At 45.8% G+C, this 17,849-nt stretch overlaps 1 protein-coding gene across 1 annotated transcript; it reads right to left on the bottom strand.

Annotated features, from left to right (window-relative positions):
• Window positions 1-1,138: 1,138 nt before the first annotated feature.
• Window positions 1,139-17,257, bottom strand: rac3b (Rac family small GTPase 3b). Its single transcript, XM_083635408.1, has 6 exons — window positions 17,135-17,257; window positions 12,404-12,475; window positions 8,966-9,083; window positions 5,638-5,700; window positions 4,229-4,388; window positions 1,139-3,792 (listed from the first exon to the last, which is right to left on the bottom strand). Exons 1-6 carry the CDS (start codon window positions 17,167-17,169, stop codon window positions 3,662-3,664), a joined length of 579 nt encoding a protein of 192 aa, XP_083491534.1. The 5' UTR covers window positions 17,170-17,257; the 3' UTR covers window positions 1,139-3,661.
• Window positions 17,258-17,849: the final 592 nt, after the last annotated feature.

Genomic DNA, 17,849 nt, shown 5'->3' with positions numbered 1-17,849 from the left:
TCAAAAGAGATTGAGACCTCAATACAGCGTGCTGTTTGCCACCAGGTCAGACTTCTTAATACTGGTTTTCTCAGCAATTTTCACTCTTTCCTCTGGCACCATTCAAAAGTGTCTGAGGCTTGGGCGGGTGTTTCCAGCCATGTTGAGAGATGGGAGACCAGTTTAAGGAACAACATTTCTCCCCGATCGGGAATCGAACCAAACCTCTGGGCTAGAGTCAGAGAGACTTTGCCCAGTCTTCTTCATCAGCTTATTTGCTTACAGTGTTCAAACTACTGATGATAAAGAAGCATCTGGTTTTTTACAACCTGGACCTTATTTCCAATTTTAAATATGACTTTTTAAGTCACCCTGATAAGTTTGGTTTGATATTATGCACTGAAACAATAATTTGTTTTGAACTGTGACCTGAAAACGGGGCAGGTGAAATGCTTGCATTTACGTCCTGTAAGCTTATTTTCCGACACGCAGCGGCTCATATCCTTATTACAGTATATAGAGACAACGAGAAAATTAACCATGTATTTACGTTGGTGACGCTAGCTCAGCCTGCTGCGTTTGCTGTCCGTCACATGGTAAATAGCAGTTCCCGTTCCCCCACTGCCGTTTGTAATCCATATGACGTTATTCTATACGGGTGGCCATCGAATTCAAATGAATCGTCTATATTCTTGAAAACATAAATATCAGTGCTTGACATGACAAGGGTCGTGTCAAGCACATCCGCGTTACTCGCAAGGTTGTCTACTATGTAGATGTTATGTAGCTTAGTATGGTAAACACTGCTGATATTTATGTTTTCACATACCCCCAGGTTGGTCCCGCCTACATTAGTTAACCCTTTACTGGCTGTTTTTGACATCTTTTTGACAATAATTTATCATTTGTATTGGGTGAAAAAAATATGATATATCTCCCATGACTAGTCTACTATTTTTTGGGAGTAGTCGACTACTAAAATGCAGTAATCGTGAATAATAATAATAATAATAATAATAAATGGAACTCATAGCGCTTTTTCGAGAATGCCCTATTTCACTGATGAAACTAGTGCACAGCTGACTTTGTGCTTCCCTGTGTGGTTTGTGGCTGAACGCCAGTAGAATAACGGCAGTCACGACAGAAAGCAAAGTGCCTTACATATACATTTGTATTTAGTATACAAAAATTGAAATACCACACAGACGTGAAGTCATAAAAAATAAGACAAACAATTGGAACAAGTATACAAGTCATCTTACATTACATACATACATGGCCAATGCATTTCATCATACAACCTCTCCTAAGAATTACAGTGGGTCAAATAACCAGATAATTTCCATGCAATAGATTTGTATTTTTTGCTGCGTTTCTCAGCTACATTTTCGACACCCTAGGCAGGACCAGACACGACATTATTCAACCACACAGTTTGCTATGCCAACCAAAGACAGCATGACAGGTGGGCCCGCAGTGCTGCGTCTCGCCAGGTGAGGGAGACAGACACACTGGAGTCCCCGCAACCATACAGAAAATGCATTTCATAAAAGGTGCAATCCGCACTGTTTGCCACAACTGACAAACAACACAAAGATTGGCCCATTTATTGTACATTGTTTTGCAACACTTCTAACTTCAATGTGAGCGACTAGAATCCTTTTTAGTTTGAATTTAGTTTCAAGAGCTAAATATTCAGGTACATGTAGATAGATATTCATAACACATTCCTTCTCTAAGGGTTATTCTGTACATCACTAGACTCATCATTGATATCCCTTTTTACTTACTTACTTTTTCATTTCCTTATGCCGACAGTTTGTTGAAAAGTCTTGTGTATTACTACAATACAATATGAAATAGTACCAAAAAACTGGACACTAAAAAATTTGCTCAAAACAATACTGTCTTTTACAGGCTAACCCAAGCTCACTCTCACCAATACCAACATGTGCTCATCCACACGCGCACGCACACAAGCTTGCACATTGGCATGCACGCTTGCGACACACGCTTGCGACACACACACACACACACACACACACACACACACACACACACACACACACACACACACACACAACATATTTAAGATCTAAGCAATGGGATAAATTAAGACAGAGAATATCATTAAGACCCATGCAAGCTCCTCTGCCCCAGATGCAGAGCTCAGGCAGCAAGGTTGTACAGCCCCATGTTTGGCATGCTTGTCTGTCACGTGTTCACACAGTTAGATGAAGTTACCCATAGACACTTGTCTAGAATCGGACGTTTGCCTCAATCTCTGCAAACGACACGAGTCACAACATTTGTGGAACGAGCATTGACTCACGTTGTGAACACGACTAATGTGAAGATTACATTCCTCTAGTGTGGTAAAACCATCCTGATCACGTGACCTCACATCCTGTTTCGCTCTACGTATCGGTCTGGACGTCCAGCCGCCCACAGCCACTTCCTGAAATGCCAATGGAACCGGGCCAATCAGGGCCTGCGTTGTAGTTGATGACATAACCGGGCCAATCGGGCAAAATAGTAATGACATCTCCCGAAGCAACAAACGGTAACATTAATGTTAGTTGAATAAACACAGCCATAAGTGCATTTATTGTAGAAATAGACTCAATAACAATTAAACAGAACAAGAGTATGCACCAGCGGAGTTTCTTGACAATACATTTTCACCCTTCTTCCGACTGGATTTGGCAATGCTGAATGGCTGAAGGAGTTGTCTGTCAAGCCAAGTACTCCCACCCACTGAAATAGCTGCTGGAAGTCTAGACTGATGATAGGTAGAGTGAAACAGAATATGAGATAACCTTATCAGGATTGGTTTTACCAGGCGATCATTCCTCCACCATGAAAAGATGATGTGACAGTAACACAAATTTGACCTTTTCTCGTTTGTCATGTGACAAGGTTAGCTCAAATCTATAAGCTTAGGCAAGTAAACATTTGGTCAATGCTCTGGTAAAGTTCTGGGCAGTAAAATAAGAAGCTAGCGTAAAATAGGTGAGAATTGGTTGCCAGTTTTTTGTTGTGCCTCCTTCACATAATCCCTTCATGGTGGGTAAAAAAACCATTTGACTTTTTCGTGCATGGAACACATGATCTGCATTTCAATCATGCTCATTACATTTCGTGAGACCAGGCTGCCAAAACAGTATTTTGTCCCATTTTGAGAATTTTAGCATGCCAGAAGTATGAATTTTGTCTCCATGGCACCACACACTGATCCTAGGTCAGACGCTAAGGGTAACTTCAAACCTGAAGGCGTATTCACAGTTCACTTTCTACTTAGTCAACATTGCATCAACTCAAGCAAGCATGGCTGAGAAAGAAGGGATGGTGCAGTTACAGTATGAATAAGAGTAATAGAAACCTTTGTCGTTCCTCTGCATATAAAACAATGGCAACTCGATGTGGTTCTATGCTGTATAAAGTAGATGGACAGTCAACGTCTTTCACAGAGAAACAAACTTATTCGGTAATGTAAAAAATGTATTATGTTATTGGCCTTGTTACCAACATCACTTTGAAAAAACATCAATATAAAGAAAGAAAATCTCAGCAGTGCACACTCACTCTGTCTAGGTTTCTCTCTCTCTCATCCTCTCAGAGAAGTAGTGGTTGTTGTTCACGGTCATGTACTGTGTGTGTTAGCATTAGCGTAGCTTCCTCCTCAGAACACGGTGCACCTCTTCCCCCGCTTCTTGACGGGCGGAGGGCAGAGCACGGCTCGGATGGCCTCGTCGAACACCGTCTTCAGGCCCCGCTGGGTCAGCGCAGAGCACTCCAGGTACTTCACGGCCCCTAGAGGGCGCACACACATGGGACACAGAGCGGACACAAGAATTTAGTTCTCAGTGCCGTTGATTCTACCTGTAAAGCACAGCAGCAGCTTGGGAGGGCCGAGTGAGAGCAGTAAAGAGGTGACGGAATAATGGTAAACCCTGCTTTTTAGACACAAAATGGCTGCTGTGAAAAAGGTTAATTCTCAACCTTCTGCCCCAAAAAATTATCAGGAGCAACCAAGTTACTGCAGGAAGTAAGGAGTAACATCTTTTTGGCACAAGGTGTCGTCAGTTAATTCGATTAGAACAAGATGATCAAAACGGACGTCAGAATGCCGCCATTGGCCAATCAGAATTGATTAGGCTACTGAACAAAGCCTTGTAATGGTAATAATGTATTGAATGTTGATCTCACATAACCCATGCAGTGGCACATAAGGCAATCACAGTCTCACCAATCTCTCTGGCCATGGCCAGGCCCTGGGGGTAGGTGATGGGGGACAGCTTTTTGTCTCTCAGCCTCTCGATGGTGTCCTTGTCGTCTCTCAGATCCAGCTTGGTGCCCACCAGGATGATGGGCGTGTTGGGGCAATGGTGTCTCACCTCAGGGTACCACTAGGGCACCACACACACACACACACATGCATATAAAGGAAAAAGTCCGCGAGAGAAGAGAGAGGAGAGTTAGCTGGATAGAGTGGCAGAGAGATTAGCACCTTTCCACGCTGACATGCAATAGATTCTACCAATGGTGGAAATATGGGTTTGTAATAATAGATTTGTCTTGTTCACACGTACACAGATATTTTTGAAAACGTAGCTTTTTCTATGCATTTTGACCTTTCTTCCACATGCAAACGCCATTTTATGTCACTGAAAATGGACCTTTTGGAAAACTCCACCCAAGGTGGACATTTTTCAAAACTCTGTTTTCCTGTATTGATGTGGACCATTGACTGTATATAAATGTTAGTCTCACGTGGTCAGACCCAACGTCGATGTCAGCAAGCTTCCAGCGAGGGAGGGTCTGAATCACATGTCAACCTTCTGGAAGCCAAGATGGTGATCCCACAAGATTCTGAGGGAGAAATCTGATTGGCTGGGCTGTGGCGGAAGTTACGTCATACAGCGTGCACACATTCCGAATGGACCGTCCACGAGGTCCGTGGTTGGTCAAAAACCACTTTTCAGAGTTGTGCTCCAGACGTAGATTTATCTACGGCTGGCTACCCGCGAGACTATGGACAACGTGTCCCCACCTCGTACCGCTAGACAAAGATGAAGCCAAAATATCTGGAGGACGGAGCGATATTCTAAAACATTGTTGGTGTGGACCGGATTGTTTTTGAAAACGGAGGAGGAAAAACCCTGTTTTACAAAAAACCTGTGTACGTGTGGACTATCGCCCTGAATGAAACCATAGTTCTGAGCGCAAAACCTCCTTGGGCAAAGCAACCTGAGCTAATCTTTACTTCCCATGATGAGAATCCTGTTGGCCTGGTGCCAGACAAGCTGTACAGAGGGACATGTGACCTTAAGGGAAGAGTGTGACTTCACATGGGAGCTCATGATGCTCAGCAGCTGAAAGCACAGTAAGGTTCCTCTCCCTCTATAGAGCAGGCCTGGCCTGGTTCAGACCCTCTCCCTCTATAGAGCAGGCCTGGCCTGGTTCAGACCTCGCCATGCAACATTGCTCTGTACCACGTCCCGTATGTAGAACGAACAGCACTCAAATCCACAACATTGTAAGACGAGGTCCGGACAGGGGTGCCTTTCTCCCCCCCGACAGCGTTGCGATAAACCAGGAGGAGCCATAGATGTGCCTCGTTGTGGTCAGACTCGAGGGGTCAGTCAGCGTACTGACCTTAGCTCGGACGTTCTCAAAGGAGGCCGGGCTGACCAGGGAGAAGCATATCAAGAACACATCCTGGGAGAGAACCAGAGAGATGGCTAGTTGAGAGCAAGATCTATGTGTCAGAGTGTGTGCGTGGCTGCAAAAAAATGGCCATTGTCATTTAGTACGCTTAAAATTGTATTTCTCTTAAAACCTGTAAAGAGAAATCTGCCAATGGGTTGAGGTTGTTTCACTTTCAGATCCAAATATCAACCGATTTTCTTTGATGCAGTATCATTTTCTTGATACTAAGAGCACAGACACACTACACTACATGACGGTCAACGTCGTCAGATCGCTGTTCTGTTCACACTATACAACTTGCTGTCTTGTAATCAGCAGTCTTGAAACTTGTTTCAAGACGTAATCTGAACTGACTTTAATGCAGTGATCAGGCCTCCATCTTGTTTCAAGACGTAATCTGAACTGGCTTTAATGCAGTGATCAGGCCTCCATCTTGTTTCAAGACATAATCTGAACTGACTTTAATGCAGTGATCAGCCCTCTGCCTTGTTTCAAGACATAATCTGACCTGACTTTAATGCAGTGATCAGGCCTCTGCCTTGTTTCAAGACATAATCTGACCTGGCTTTAATGCAGTGGTCAGGCCTCTGCCTTGTTTCAAGACGTAATCTGAACTGGTTTTAATGCAGTGATCAGGCCTCTGCCTTGTTTCAAGACGTAATCTGAACTGGTTTTAATGCAGTGATCAGGCCTCTGCCTTGTTTCAAGACATAATCTGAACTGGTTTTAATGCTGTGATCAGGCCCCCGCCTTGTTTCAAGACATAATCTGAACTGGCTTTAATGCAGTGATCAGGCCTCCATCTTGTTTCAAGACGTAATCTGAACTGGCTTTAATGCAGTGATCAGGCCTCCGCCTTGTTTCAAGACGTAATCTGAACTGGTTTTAATGCTGTGATCAGGCCTCCGCCTTGTTTCAAGACGTAATCTGAACTGGCTTTAATGCAGTGATCAGGCCTCCGCCTTGTTTCAAGACGTAATCTGAACTGGCTTTAATGCAGTGATCAGGCCTCCGCCTTGTTTCAAGACGTAATCTGAACTGGTTTTAATGCTGTGATCAGGCCTCCGCCTTGTTTCAAGACGTAATCTGAACTGGCTTTAATGCAGTGATCAGGCCTCCGCCTTGTTTCAAGACGTAATCTGAACTGGCTTTAATGCAGTGATCAGGCCTCCGCCTTGTTTCAAGACATAATCTGAACTGGTTTTAATGCTGTGATCAGGCCCCCGCCTTGTTTCAAGACATAATCTGAACTGGCTTTAATGCAGTGATCAGGCCTCTGCCTTGTTTCAAGACGTAATCTGAACTGGTTTTAATGCAGTGATCAGGCCTCTGCCTTGTTTCAAGACATAATCTGAACTGGTTTTAATGCTGTGATCAGGCCCCCGCCTTGTTTCAAGACATAATCTGAACTGGCTTTAATGCAGTGATCAGGCCTCCATCTTGTTTCAAGACGTAATCTGAACTGGCTTTAATGCAGTGATCAGGCCTCCGCCTTGTTTCAAGACGTAATCTGAACTGGTTTTAATGCCGTGATCAGGCCTCCGCCTTGTTTCAAGACATCTGAACTGGCTTTAATGCAGTGATCAGGCCTCTGCCTTGTTTCAAGATGTAGTCTGAACTGGCTTTAATGCAGTGATCAGGCCTCCGCCTTGTTTCAAGATGTAGTCTGAACTGACTTTAATGCAGTGATCAGGCCTCCGCCTTGTTTCAAGATGTAGTCTGAAGTACTGACTTTAATGCAGTGGTCAGGCCTCCGCCTTGTTTCAAGACATAATCTGAACTGACTTTAATGCAGTGATCAGGCCTCTGCCTTGTTTCAAGACATAATCTGAACTGGTTTTAATGCAGTGATCAGGCCTCCGCCTTGTTTCAAGATGTAGTCTGAACTGGCTTTAATGCTGTGATCAGGCCTCCGCCTTGTTTCAAGACGTAATCTGACCTGGCTTTAATGCAGTGATCAGGCCTCTGCCTTGTTTCAAGATGTAGTCTGAACTGACTTTAATGCAGTGATCAGGCCTCCGCCTTGTTTCAAGATGTAGTCTGAACTGACTTTAATGCAGTGATCAGGCCTCCGCCTTGTTTCAAGATGTAGTCTGAACTGACTTTAATGCTGTGATCAGGCCTCCGCCTCGTTTCAAGATGTAGTCTGAACTGGCTTTAATGCAGTGATCAGGCCTCCGCCTTGTTTCAAGACGTAATCTGACCTGGCTTTAATGCAGTGATCAGGCCTCCGCCTTGTTTCAAGACATAATCTGAACTGACTTTAATGCAGTGATCAGGCCTCCGCCTTGTTTCAAGACATAATCTGAACTGGTTTTAATGCAGTGATCAGGCCTCCGCCTTGTTTCAAGACATAATCTGACCTGGCTTTAATGCAGTGATCAGGCCTCCGCCTTGTTTCAAGACATAATCTGAACTGGTTTTAATGCAGTGATCAGGCCTCTGCCTTGTTTCAAGACATAATCTGACCTGGCTTTAATGCAGTGATCAGGCCTCTGCCTTGTTTCAAGACATAATCTGAACTGACTTTAATGCAGTGATCAGGCCTCCGCCTTGTTTCAAGACATAATCTGAACTGGTTTTAATGCAGTGATCAGGCCTCCGCCTTGTTTCAAGACATAATCTGAACTGGTTTTAATGCAGTGATCAGGCCTCTGCCTTGTTTCAAGACATAATCTGAACTGACTTTAATGCAGTGATCAGGCCTCTGCCTTGTTTCAAGACATAATCTGAACTGGCTTTAATGCAGTGATCAGGCCTCCGCCTTGTTTCAAGACATAATCTGAACTGGTTTTAATGCAGTGATCAGGCCTCCGCCTTGTTTCAAGACATAATCTGAACTGACTTTAATGCTGTCATCAGGCCTCCGCCTTGTTTCAAGACATAATCTGAACTGACTTTAATGCTGTCATCAGGCCTCCGCCTTGTTTCAAGACACTGGGACTTTTTTATCCTGAAATAAGTGAAACTGCATTGGAACAACTGGAATTATATCATCCCATTGGCAGCGTTTTTAACTTGTTTAAGGAAAATACAACTTTAAGACTGAATACAACTTGTTACCATGGACATTTGCTGCAGTGTGCCATTGAAGGCTGTATGCAGAGGCCTCAGATAGTGTTTGAGAGCTGTGTGTGTGTGTGTGTGTGTGTGTGTGTGTGTGTGTGTGTGTGTGTGTGTGTGTGTGTGTGTGTGTGTGTGTGTGTGTGTGTGTGTGTGTGTGTGCGTGTGCGTGCGTGTGTGCGCTTGCGCGCCCGCGTGTGTGTTTGGATACCGTCTGTGGGTAAGACAGTGGTCTGAGCCTATCATAGTCTTCCTGTCCGGCTGTATCCCAGAGGCCCAGGTTCACAGGTTTCCCATCCACCATCACATTGGCAGAGTAGTTGTCAAAGCTGCAGGAAGACAGATGTCAGTGAATCAAATGCAAATGCCAACATCAGACTACAGCATTTTCTGTCTGTCACCATGTCACCATGTCAGAATAGGCAATGTTTTGATCGGGAGACCGGCAACACTACAAGTCTGACCCCGACCAGGACTGCCAACTCTCACGCTGGAATTGGGAAACGGCCCGCTCTCAAGTCCCTTTTCTCACACAGTGAAAAAGAAATTCATAATTGATAACCTCACAGAGTGACAAGGGGGCTGACAGACAGCATACGTATATTTCTCACTTTCCCTACATGTTGTTCAGCTCTCCTCTCTCACACGCAGGCAGGCAGGAAAGAGTGAGTGAGTGAGTTGCTATGGTTACGGGGGACGCTCTGTGACTCTCTGCCCCCGAAAACAGCCGCACCAAAGCTGCAATCAAAAGGCAGCCCTGGAACGCGACGTAATAGTTGTCAAGCTAGGCGAGAAAAGAAGACCAAACACTGGTGTTTGATTATGTCACACTACAAGAGGTAGAGAGTGAAGACGCCGTTCGTCATTCCCGACGTTCATATTTGGGCCCGACGCTGGAAATGTGTTGGGAGTGAGCAAATCATGTAGTCTGAGCCCGGCATTATGTAGGTCTACGGTACATCCAGGGAGGTAGAGGAGCGTCAACACTGCTACACCCTTACCCACCGTTGCACTTGAGCAATCTGGGAACCCATCGGTTAAAAAATCAATAAATTATTTTTTCAACCTCTGGGGGCGAGCTCATTTCAATACCTGAATAACCGCCGGAACCGGAACTCAACTCGCCCGGCCACGCCCCTTTTATGGTAATTTTATGGACTGCTTCTGCTATTACTGTATTAGGAGTGCTATTATCCAGACTTTATTCAACCATGCTGACAGATTTGAATGCAAATCTGTCTTGAGAGATTAGCCATAAATTAGCCATAAATTCATGGTACACATCTTGCATCAAGTATCAATCAGATATACTATCTTTTAAAGGTGCAATAATTCAGTTTTTACCACGCCATAGCACTTTTAAAAAAAAGTCCCCCCCCCATATTTTCTCCCATTTTCTCCCCAATTGTACTTGTGCCAGTCGTTGCTCCACCCCCTCTGCCGATCTAGGGAGAGTTGTAGACTAGCACATGCTTCCTCTGATACATGTGCATTCGCCAGCCGCATCTTTTGACCTGACAGCGAGGAGTTTCACTGGCAGGACGTAGCGCGTGGGAGGATCACATCATTCAACCCAGTTCCCCTCCCTGCGAACAGGCAACCGACCAGAGGAGGCGCTAGTGCAGCGAACAGGACACACACCGTACCAGCTTCTCACCCGCAGACATGGCCAATTGTGTCTGTAGGAACGTCTCACCAAGCCAGAAGTACAGTACTTCCATTGTGCTGCCAGGAATTGAACCCGGGTCTCCATGGTCGTAGGCGAGTGCTTTTGCCTCTACACTACCCTACCCTATAGTACTAAATTCTGCAGGCAGTTAATAGGATTGACTCAATGGTTACTTGGCTATGCTGAGAGAGTGGCTTTCACAACTCACTTTCTGGCCTGTACACAAAACGTAACAAAAAGTCCCGTGCCTTAGGGGGCTTCAAGACACACAACTCCCCCCTTGCAACACATTTCAGCCACAAAGGGTAAAAAGACTTGTCGTCAAGCTAAAAAAGCAAAAGGCAAAGCAGTAATGTTATTGCAGTATTTATCATGGTGATATAATCCCTTCACTAGACGTTTCCATGGAATCTCTGCTCTAATGGAGTACCGCAGGGATGGTGTATTTTGTAGGCAAACCCGGAAGTTAGCATCGCCTCGTTCTCTCGTCTGGAAGTCAAGAGATGGGAGTTTTGTATGGGGGTTTTGGTTAGATGCCTGAAATAAGGTCTGTAGTTAAGAAAAGTTTATGAAACTGAGAAGTTGGGGGTCAGCAAGAGAGGACCACTTTTATGATTTCTCAAGCGTAAATGCGATCGCCAAAAATCGTGATCGCCACAAAACGTGATCGCCAGTAAATACTTCAAAAATCATAAAAACTGTGTTCATTTGTGAAGATTATCTTGCTGAACACAAAGGTCTCAGTTTCATAAGCTTTCGTGACAGACCTTATTTCAGACATCTAACCAAAATCCCCAGAGAAAAACCCCATAGACTTCCAGACAAGGGAACCAGGCGATGCTAACTTCCGGGTTTTAGGACTCATTCCTGCGGCGCTCTATTAGCTAGCTTTCTCCTCTCTGGTATATGTGACTTTATTATTTATGTCAATTACAAGCCACCCTAAAGCAATATTCCACTTAGTTTGAACTTTATTTGACCATGAAAGCCAGAATACAAACTCATCACCAGGTTCAGATGCAGCTGGACAAATTTCATTCATTTGAATGAGGCTTGAAAATAGACTGAAAACTGACATTTAACACATTGGTGATTCAACAATTTTCAATGGACTGTTGGTGCAACATTTTAGAACAAAATTTTGCCAAATAGCAGAAGAGACCATAGGGGATGATACCATTTACGAGAGATAGTTCCTGTTTGGGAGGGCGGATCTACCATTATTTTTTAAATACTAACTTTAGTGTAAACCAAGAATAAAAATGTCAAATGAGGGCTTCACCACCAGCGTCGAGGAAACCCACACGTGAATTTGTATAGGATAAAAAGGTGTCTTCCTTGTAAACGGCAGGAAGTTTGGACAGTAAAGTTGAGGTGGATTTTTCTGGCGATATATTTCAGGCTTTCTGCGACAGCAGATTAAACATTTACAGGTTATATAACAGCTAAGTTTCTGTTCCTTTTTTGTGTGTCTCAAAACAGTGACACATCCAGCTACCCTGACAACCATATTCCACTATGCAAAAAATAATAATGCCTCTCACAGAAGGAAAAAAAAAAGAAAAAAAAAAAGTCAAATGAGGACAGACGCAGGACTGCTTTATTGTCTTAATAACAGGATATGTGGTTGAATCTGTTCATCATATTTTCTGGCCTCTTCAAATTAATGGGAAGCAAAAATCTACAATTTGCTACGAATTCATCCAGCTGCATCTGATCTTGCTATGAATTCATCCAGCTGCATCCGTTTCAATAAGGTCTATGTTCAAACTAAGTGGAATATTGCTTTAAGCTGTGCCAAAAAGCTGCCTATGTTGCAATTCCTAGTTCCTTGTACTAATGGCCAATAGAAGTCGATACAGCATTAATCAATGCTTTTCTGAATGATTACTGATGTTCTTTTATATTTGTGGCGAACCAACCTGTTTATTTAACACATCACCTACATCAAGTAATACTGAAATAATGTGGGTTACTCACACAGTGGGTATGTATTCCCCGGGGAAGGCATTGGTAGTGTAGCTGATCAGCAGACAGGTCTTACCTACAGCCCTGTGTGGGAGGGATAAAGAATACACAATGTGTGTGTGTGTGTGTGTGTGTGTGTGTGTGTGTGTGTGTGTGTGTGTGTGTGTGTGTGTTGGGGGGGGGGGTATAGGATACAGGATTATAAATAGATAGACATTTTTATTGAATTAATTAAAGCGTCATTTTAATGGCCTGTCATAATCAGCAGAAGATGCGATATTTCATTTTAAAGCCATTATCGGCTGATACGGATAATAACGTTCTGATATCATTGTACATCCCTACAGGGGCAGACTGGGATCATAATTCAGGCCGGGCATTAGATACCAAGCAGGCCAGGCCGACACGGGGCGGCGCGCGTGCCGGCGTCCAAAGGGCGGCGGCGAAAAATTTGGGCCGTTTAAAGCCCAATTTGGGCCGTTTGAAGCAAAATTTGGGCCGTTTAAAGCCCAATTTGGGCCGTTTGAAGCCCAATTTGGGCCGTTTGAAGCCACATTTGGGCCGTTTGAAGCCACATTTGGGCCGTTTGAAGCCACATTTGGGTCGTTTGAAGCCAGATTTGGGCCGTTTGAAGCCCAATTTGGGCCGAGTCCAATTTTACAATGAGATGCGCCCACTTTAACCCTGAATAAAGTAATAAAACCACTAGTAAACAATTTTTTTTTTTTTTTTTTTTTTTGGAGTCCAGGCCAGGCCAGGCAACCGGGCATTTGCCCCGACGTGCCCGATTATGCAGCCCGTGCCTGCATCCCTACTAAAAAATAGATCCTTGTTGGGTCTGCGTTGTCTAGTTGTTTGTAATGTAGCTCCATCCTCATAGTAAGGGTCAAACAAAACATGACTGTATGCATGCATACTAGTAAAGACATGCAGCCCCTCCCTTTCACAGTGCCACAGAGACACTGGCCTACATTCATGTTGCCTGAGGGGCAGAGTCACCCCCTCTGATACCAAGCCCCATTTCACTTACGCACACGCACACACACAGGCAGGCGCAGGCGCACACACACACACAGACACACACACACACACACACACACACACACACACACACACACACACACACACACACACACACACACACACACACACACACACACACACACACACACACACAGCCCCTCCCCACACACACACACACACAGCCCCTCCCCATTCTACACTGACACAAGCTCAGTATTTGGCAGTTTGTCTGTCCGAGGGACACTGCATAGATCAGTAAGTGGCTTGGAGCATTGGAGTGAGCGGTGTACTCATGCATGCAGTAATGAGAGTGATTTTGAGTGTGTCCACCCCCCCCCTCTCTCTCTCTCTCTCTCTCTTCCTACATACACTCCCAATGTGTGTGAGGGGGGGCACAGTGAAATTTGGGGTCAGTGAGTTTGCCTGGCTGGGAAGGAGAGTGGGGCAGAGAGAGAGAGGGGTGGGGGGGTTGGAGGATGAGAAATAAGGATGTAAAAAAGAGTATATGGGCCGATGGTCCTGTCACCTACATCTCCTACCATGCCCTGTGAGGAATGAGAAGATGCAGATACACACATGATGTTACTGGCTCCCATTCACTGTCCTTGATGCTGGCCTACAAAGGAGCACCCAAAACAGCTCCCACCACCTCACCTCACCTACCTAACCTAACCTGACCTCCCTCATTCAGGTCTACGCTCCCTACCACTCACTACACTCTGCCAAGGAGCGGCGCCTGCTGGTGCTGCAACAAAGCCCTAAGTCTCTAACCAGACTCTTCTCTGTGGTTCCTCTGGTGCCACCACAACAAGGCCCTAAGTCTCTAGCCAGATGATGATCCTCTGTGGTTCCTCTGGTGCCACCACAACAAGGCCCTAAGTCTCTAGCTCTCCTCTGTGGTTCCCCTGGTGCCACCACAACAAGGCCCTAAAGGCCTAAACATGGTCGTCCGTCAGAGCCTCGCCCCGCCCTCCCCGTGTGACGGCGGGTGAAGCGCCGTCCTACGGGGGGGGGGCCGCCGTCGGCTGACGGGGGCTGCTCCAAAATGTGACTTTCACAGCGACGATACGTGCGTGACGACAGCTGCAGGAGAGTTGTGATTGGCCGTTGCCTTGGCTCTTCGTCGTAAAGTCGCCTTTCAAAGCATGATGTTAGATTATAACGAACTAGTTGTGTGGCTTAGCCTTCCCAAATGTTGAGGGTCGTTTTTTAGAATTTAATACATAGAATTGGGAACGTTACATTCAATTTCATTCAGACTGCCTGGCACACAATCTCCGCCATTTTCACACGGAGCTTCCACAGGAGGAGGGGGGGTGGGAGGAGGGAGGGTGTAGTGGCGTCCGAGCATGTAGGGCTCGCTGGCGCCGCCAGACGGCGAGACGGCTCCAATTCGAGGCGGACGGACGACCATGTTTAGGCCTTAAGTCTCTAGCTCTCCTCTGTGGTTCCCCTGGTGCCACCACAACAAGGCCCTAAGTCTCTAGCTCTCCTCTGTGGTTCCTCTGGTGCCACCACAACAAGGCCCTAAGTCTCTAGCTCTCCTCTGTGGTTCCCCTGGTGCCACCACAACAAGGCCCTAAGTCTCTAGCTCTCCTCTGTGGTTCCTCTGGTGCCACCACAACAAGGCCATAAGTCTCTAGCTCTCCTCTGTGGTTCCTCTGGTGCCACCACAACAAGGCCCTAAGTCTCTAGCTCTCCTCTGTGGTTCCCCTGGTGCCACCACAACAAGGCCCTAAGTCTCTAGCTCTCCTCTGTGGTTCCTCTGGTGCCACCACAACAAGGCCCTAAGTCTCTAGCTCTCCTCTGTGGTTCCTCTGGTGCCACCACAACAAGGCCCTAAGTCTCTAGCCAGATTCTTATCCTCTGTGGTTCCTCTGGTGCTGCCACAACAAGGCCCTAAGTCTCTAGCTCTCCTCTGTGGTTCCTCTGGTGCCACCACAACAAGGCCCTAAGTCTCTAGCTCTCCTCCGTGGTTCCCCTGGTGCGACCACAACAAGGCCCTAAATCTCTAGCTCTCCTCTGTGGTTCCCTGGTGCCACAACAACAAGGCCCTAAGCCTCTAGCCAGATTCTTATCCTCTGTGGTTCCTCTGGTGCTGCCACAACAAGGCCCTAAGTCTCTAGCTCTCCTCTGTGGTTCCGCTGGTGCCACCACAACAAGGCCCTAAGTCTCTAGCTCTCCTCTGTGGTTCCTCTGGTGCCACCACAACAAGGCCCTAAGTCTCTAGCTCTCCTCTGTGGTTCCTCTGGTGCCACCACAACAAGGCCCTAAGTCTCTAGCTCTCCTCTGTGGTTCCTCTGGTGCCACCACAACAAGGCCCTAAGTCTCTAGCTCTTCTCTGTGGTTCCCCTGGTGCCACAACAACAAGGCCCTAAGTCTCTAGCCAGATTATTCTCCTCTGTGGTTCCTCTGGTGCCACCACAACAAGGCCCTAAGTCTCTAGCCAAACTCTTCTTCTCTGTGGTTCCTCTGTGGTGGAACAACTGACCAAACTCCATTCGATCCGCAGAGTCCCTTTCAATCTTTAAGAAAAGGTGGGGGCATTTACAAAATGTTGGGGGCACTTAAAAATAAATAGTAATTAGTGCATAAGGTTCAGGGTTGCCACAGGTCTGGAAAGCATACTTGAAAGTGCTTGGATTTATAAAGAGGTCCTTAAACGTGCTTAGATTTAGCCTCTCTGATTTGGAGCCTCGTGCACTCTAATCTCAAAATTCACCTATGATACATTTTTACATCTCATCACTAGTGCACTGCTGGGCCAACTTTGATACACTTTCTTCTTACTATCTCCAGTATTACTCTCCAGTATACAGCAATTTGCTGATTGCTGAGCTGTCATTAGCTGTTGTAGGTGAGGCGTTCTTAGCTCAAATAAAGTGCTTGAAATGTATCATTACAAAACAGTGGCAACCCTGAAGTTGCTAAAGTGTAGTGTGAACAACAGCGCTGTTTGTGTGTGTTCTTCATCGTCTTCTTGGCAACCAGCTGATGAGCTCCCAGAGATGGAAATGGACATTAAATTAAATTAATCGAATGTAAATAAAATTATCCAAATCTTTGGGGCAATTTTGCCCCACTTACTCTCATTGTTCTCTCTGGACTAGAACCGTGCTCCTCGCTTGTGTTGCATAAATCTTATGTGTAGGCTACCTCGCTTTGGATGAAAGCATCTGCCAAACAAACGAGAAATTGTAATGAGAAGATGCAGGTGCCTTCATCTGGATTGATTGATGACCTTAGCCATAAGTGCTGTAACCCAGCATGCAGATATCTCCTGCAATAGAGTAGGCTGGTCCACAGACGTGATGTTAGGATGTAGATGCAGCAGCAAAGGGAAATGGATGGTGGATCGGGATGCGGTGAGAGAGAGGGGGCAGAATGGAGCGGGTGAGGCCTGTTTTTGCCCTCAGATTCCTTAGCGTGCATCAGCACTTCAGCAAGCTGCCTCCAGTGGCCTGTGAGGCGTGGAGGTGCTGCCGAGGCGCTCTCTCCCTACCCGCACAATAACCTGGAGGACACACGCCCAATGCAAATGGCAGCTATAAAGGCGTCTCGCATAGGCCACATGAAAGCAGACCACCCGTCAAAGAGAGAGAGGGAGACTGAGCCCCAGCCCCTTTTCCTACATATCATCCTCCCACCCATTCATCCATCCATCCATCCACCCACCCACTCATCCATCCATCCGTCCACGGACGCTTCCTCTGATCTTACCCGTCGCCGACCACCACGCATTTGATAGCCTGCATTTTGTGCTGCGAGCGGCTGACGGTGTGCGAGAAGTGTTGGTTGGATAGATCCTCTGGTGCGGCTGTGATGAGAGAGAGCAGCGCGCTGGGCCAGTCCACTCTGCTCAGCGATGGAGGAGCCGCAGTGAGAGGGGTCGAGAACGAAGAAGACCGAGCGGTTCCGGAGAAGACCGACTGGATTTAAAGGGCCAGCAGCGTAGCAGAGCAGCGAGGGAAGAAAAGGGCTCGCTCCCGGCACTTCCGACTTCGCTTCTTCTTTTTTTTGACAGAGTAAAACAGTTCCTCTTTTATGCATTTCTTCAGTGGTGGTGGTGGTGGTGGTCGAAGTAGTAGTGGCCAATTTCAGAATAATTAAAATATATTTTGGATTATAATAATTGATGCAATATTAACATTTAATTTTGCATCTGGTAAATGTGTAGGTAATTTTAATTTATTTACATATTGTATTACTTTATCTGCTGGTAGGGTAGCTTGTGAATTTATATCTTGTATTGTAATCTGAATCTGCAAAGTAACTAGTAGTCTAACTAAAGCTGTCAGGGAAATGTAGAGGAAAAAGTAAAATATATTGCTACAATATATTGTAGCAGAAAATATAGGCTAACTATTCAATTAAAGTACAACATGTATTTGTGTCCTTATTGAGGTGGATTCTGGTGGATAAAAAAACGACAGCA

The sequence above is a fragment of the Poromitra crassiceps genome (assembly GCF_964638095.1).
Source record: "Poromitra crassiceps genome assembly, chromosome: 4".
NCBI lineage: Eukaryota > Metazoa > Chordata > Actinopteri > Beryciformes > Melamphaidae > Poromitra > Poromitra crassiceps.
This window is presented reverse-complemented; position numbering and strand designations above follow the sequence as displayed.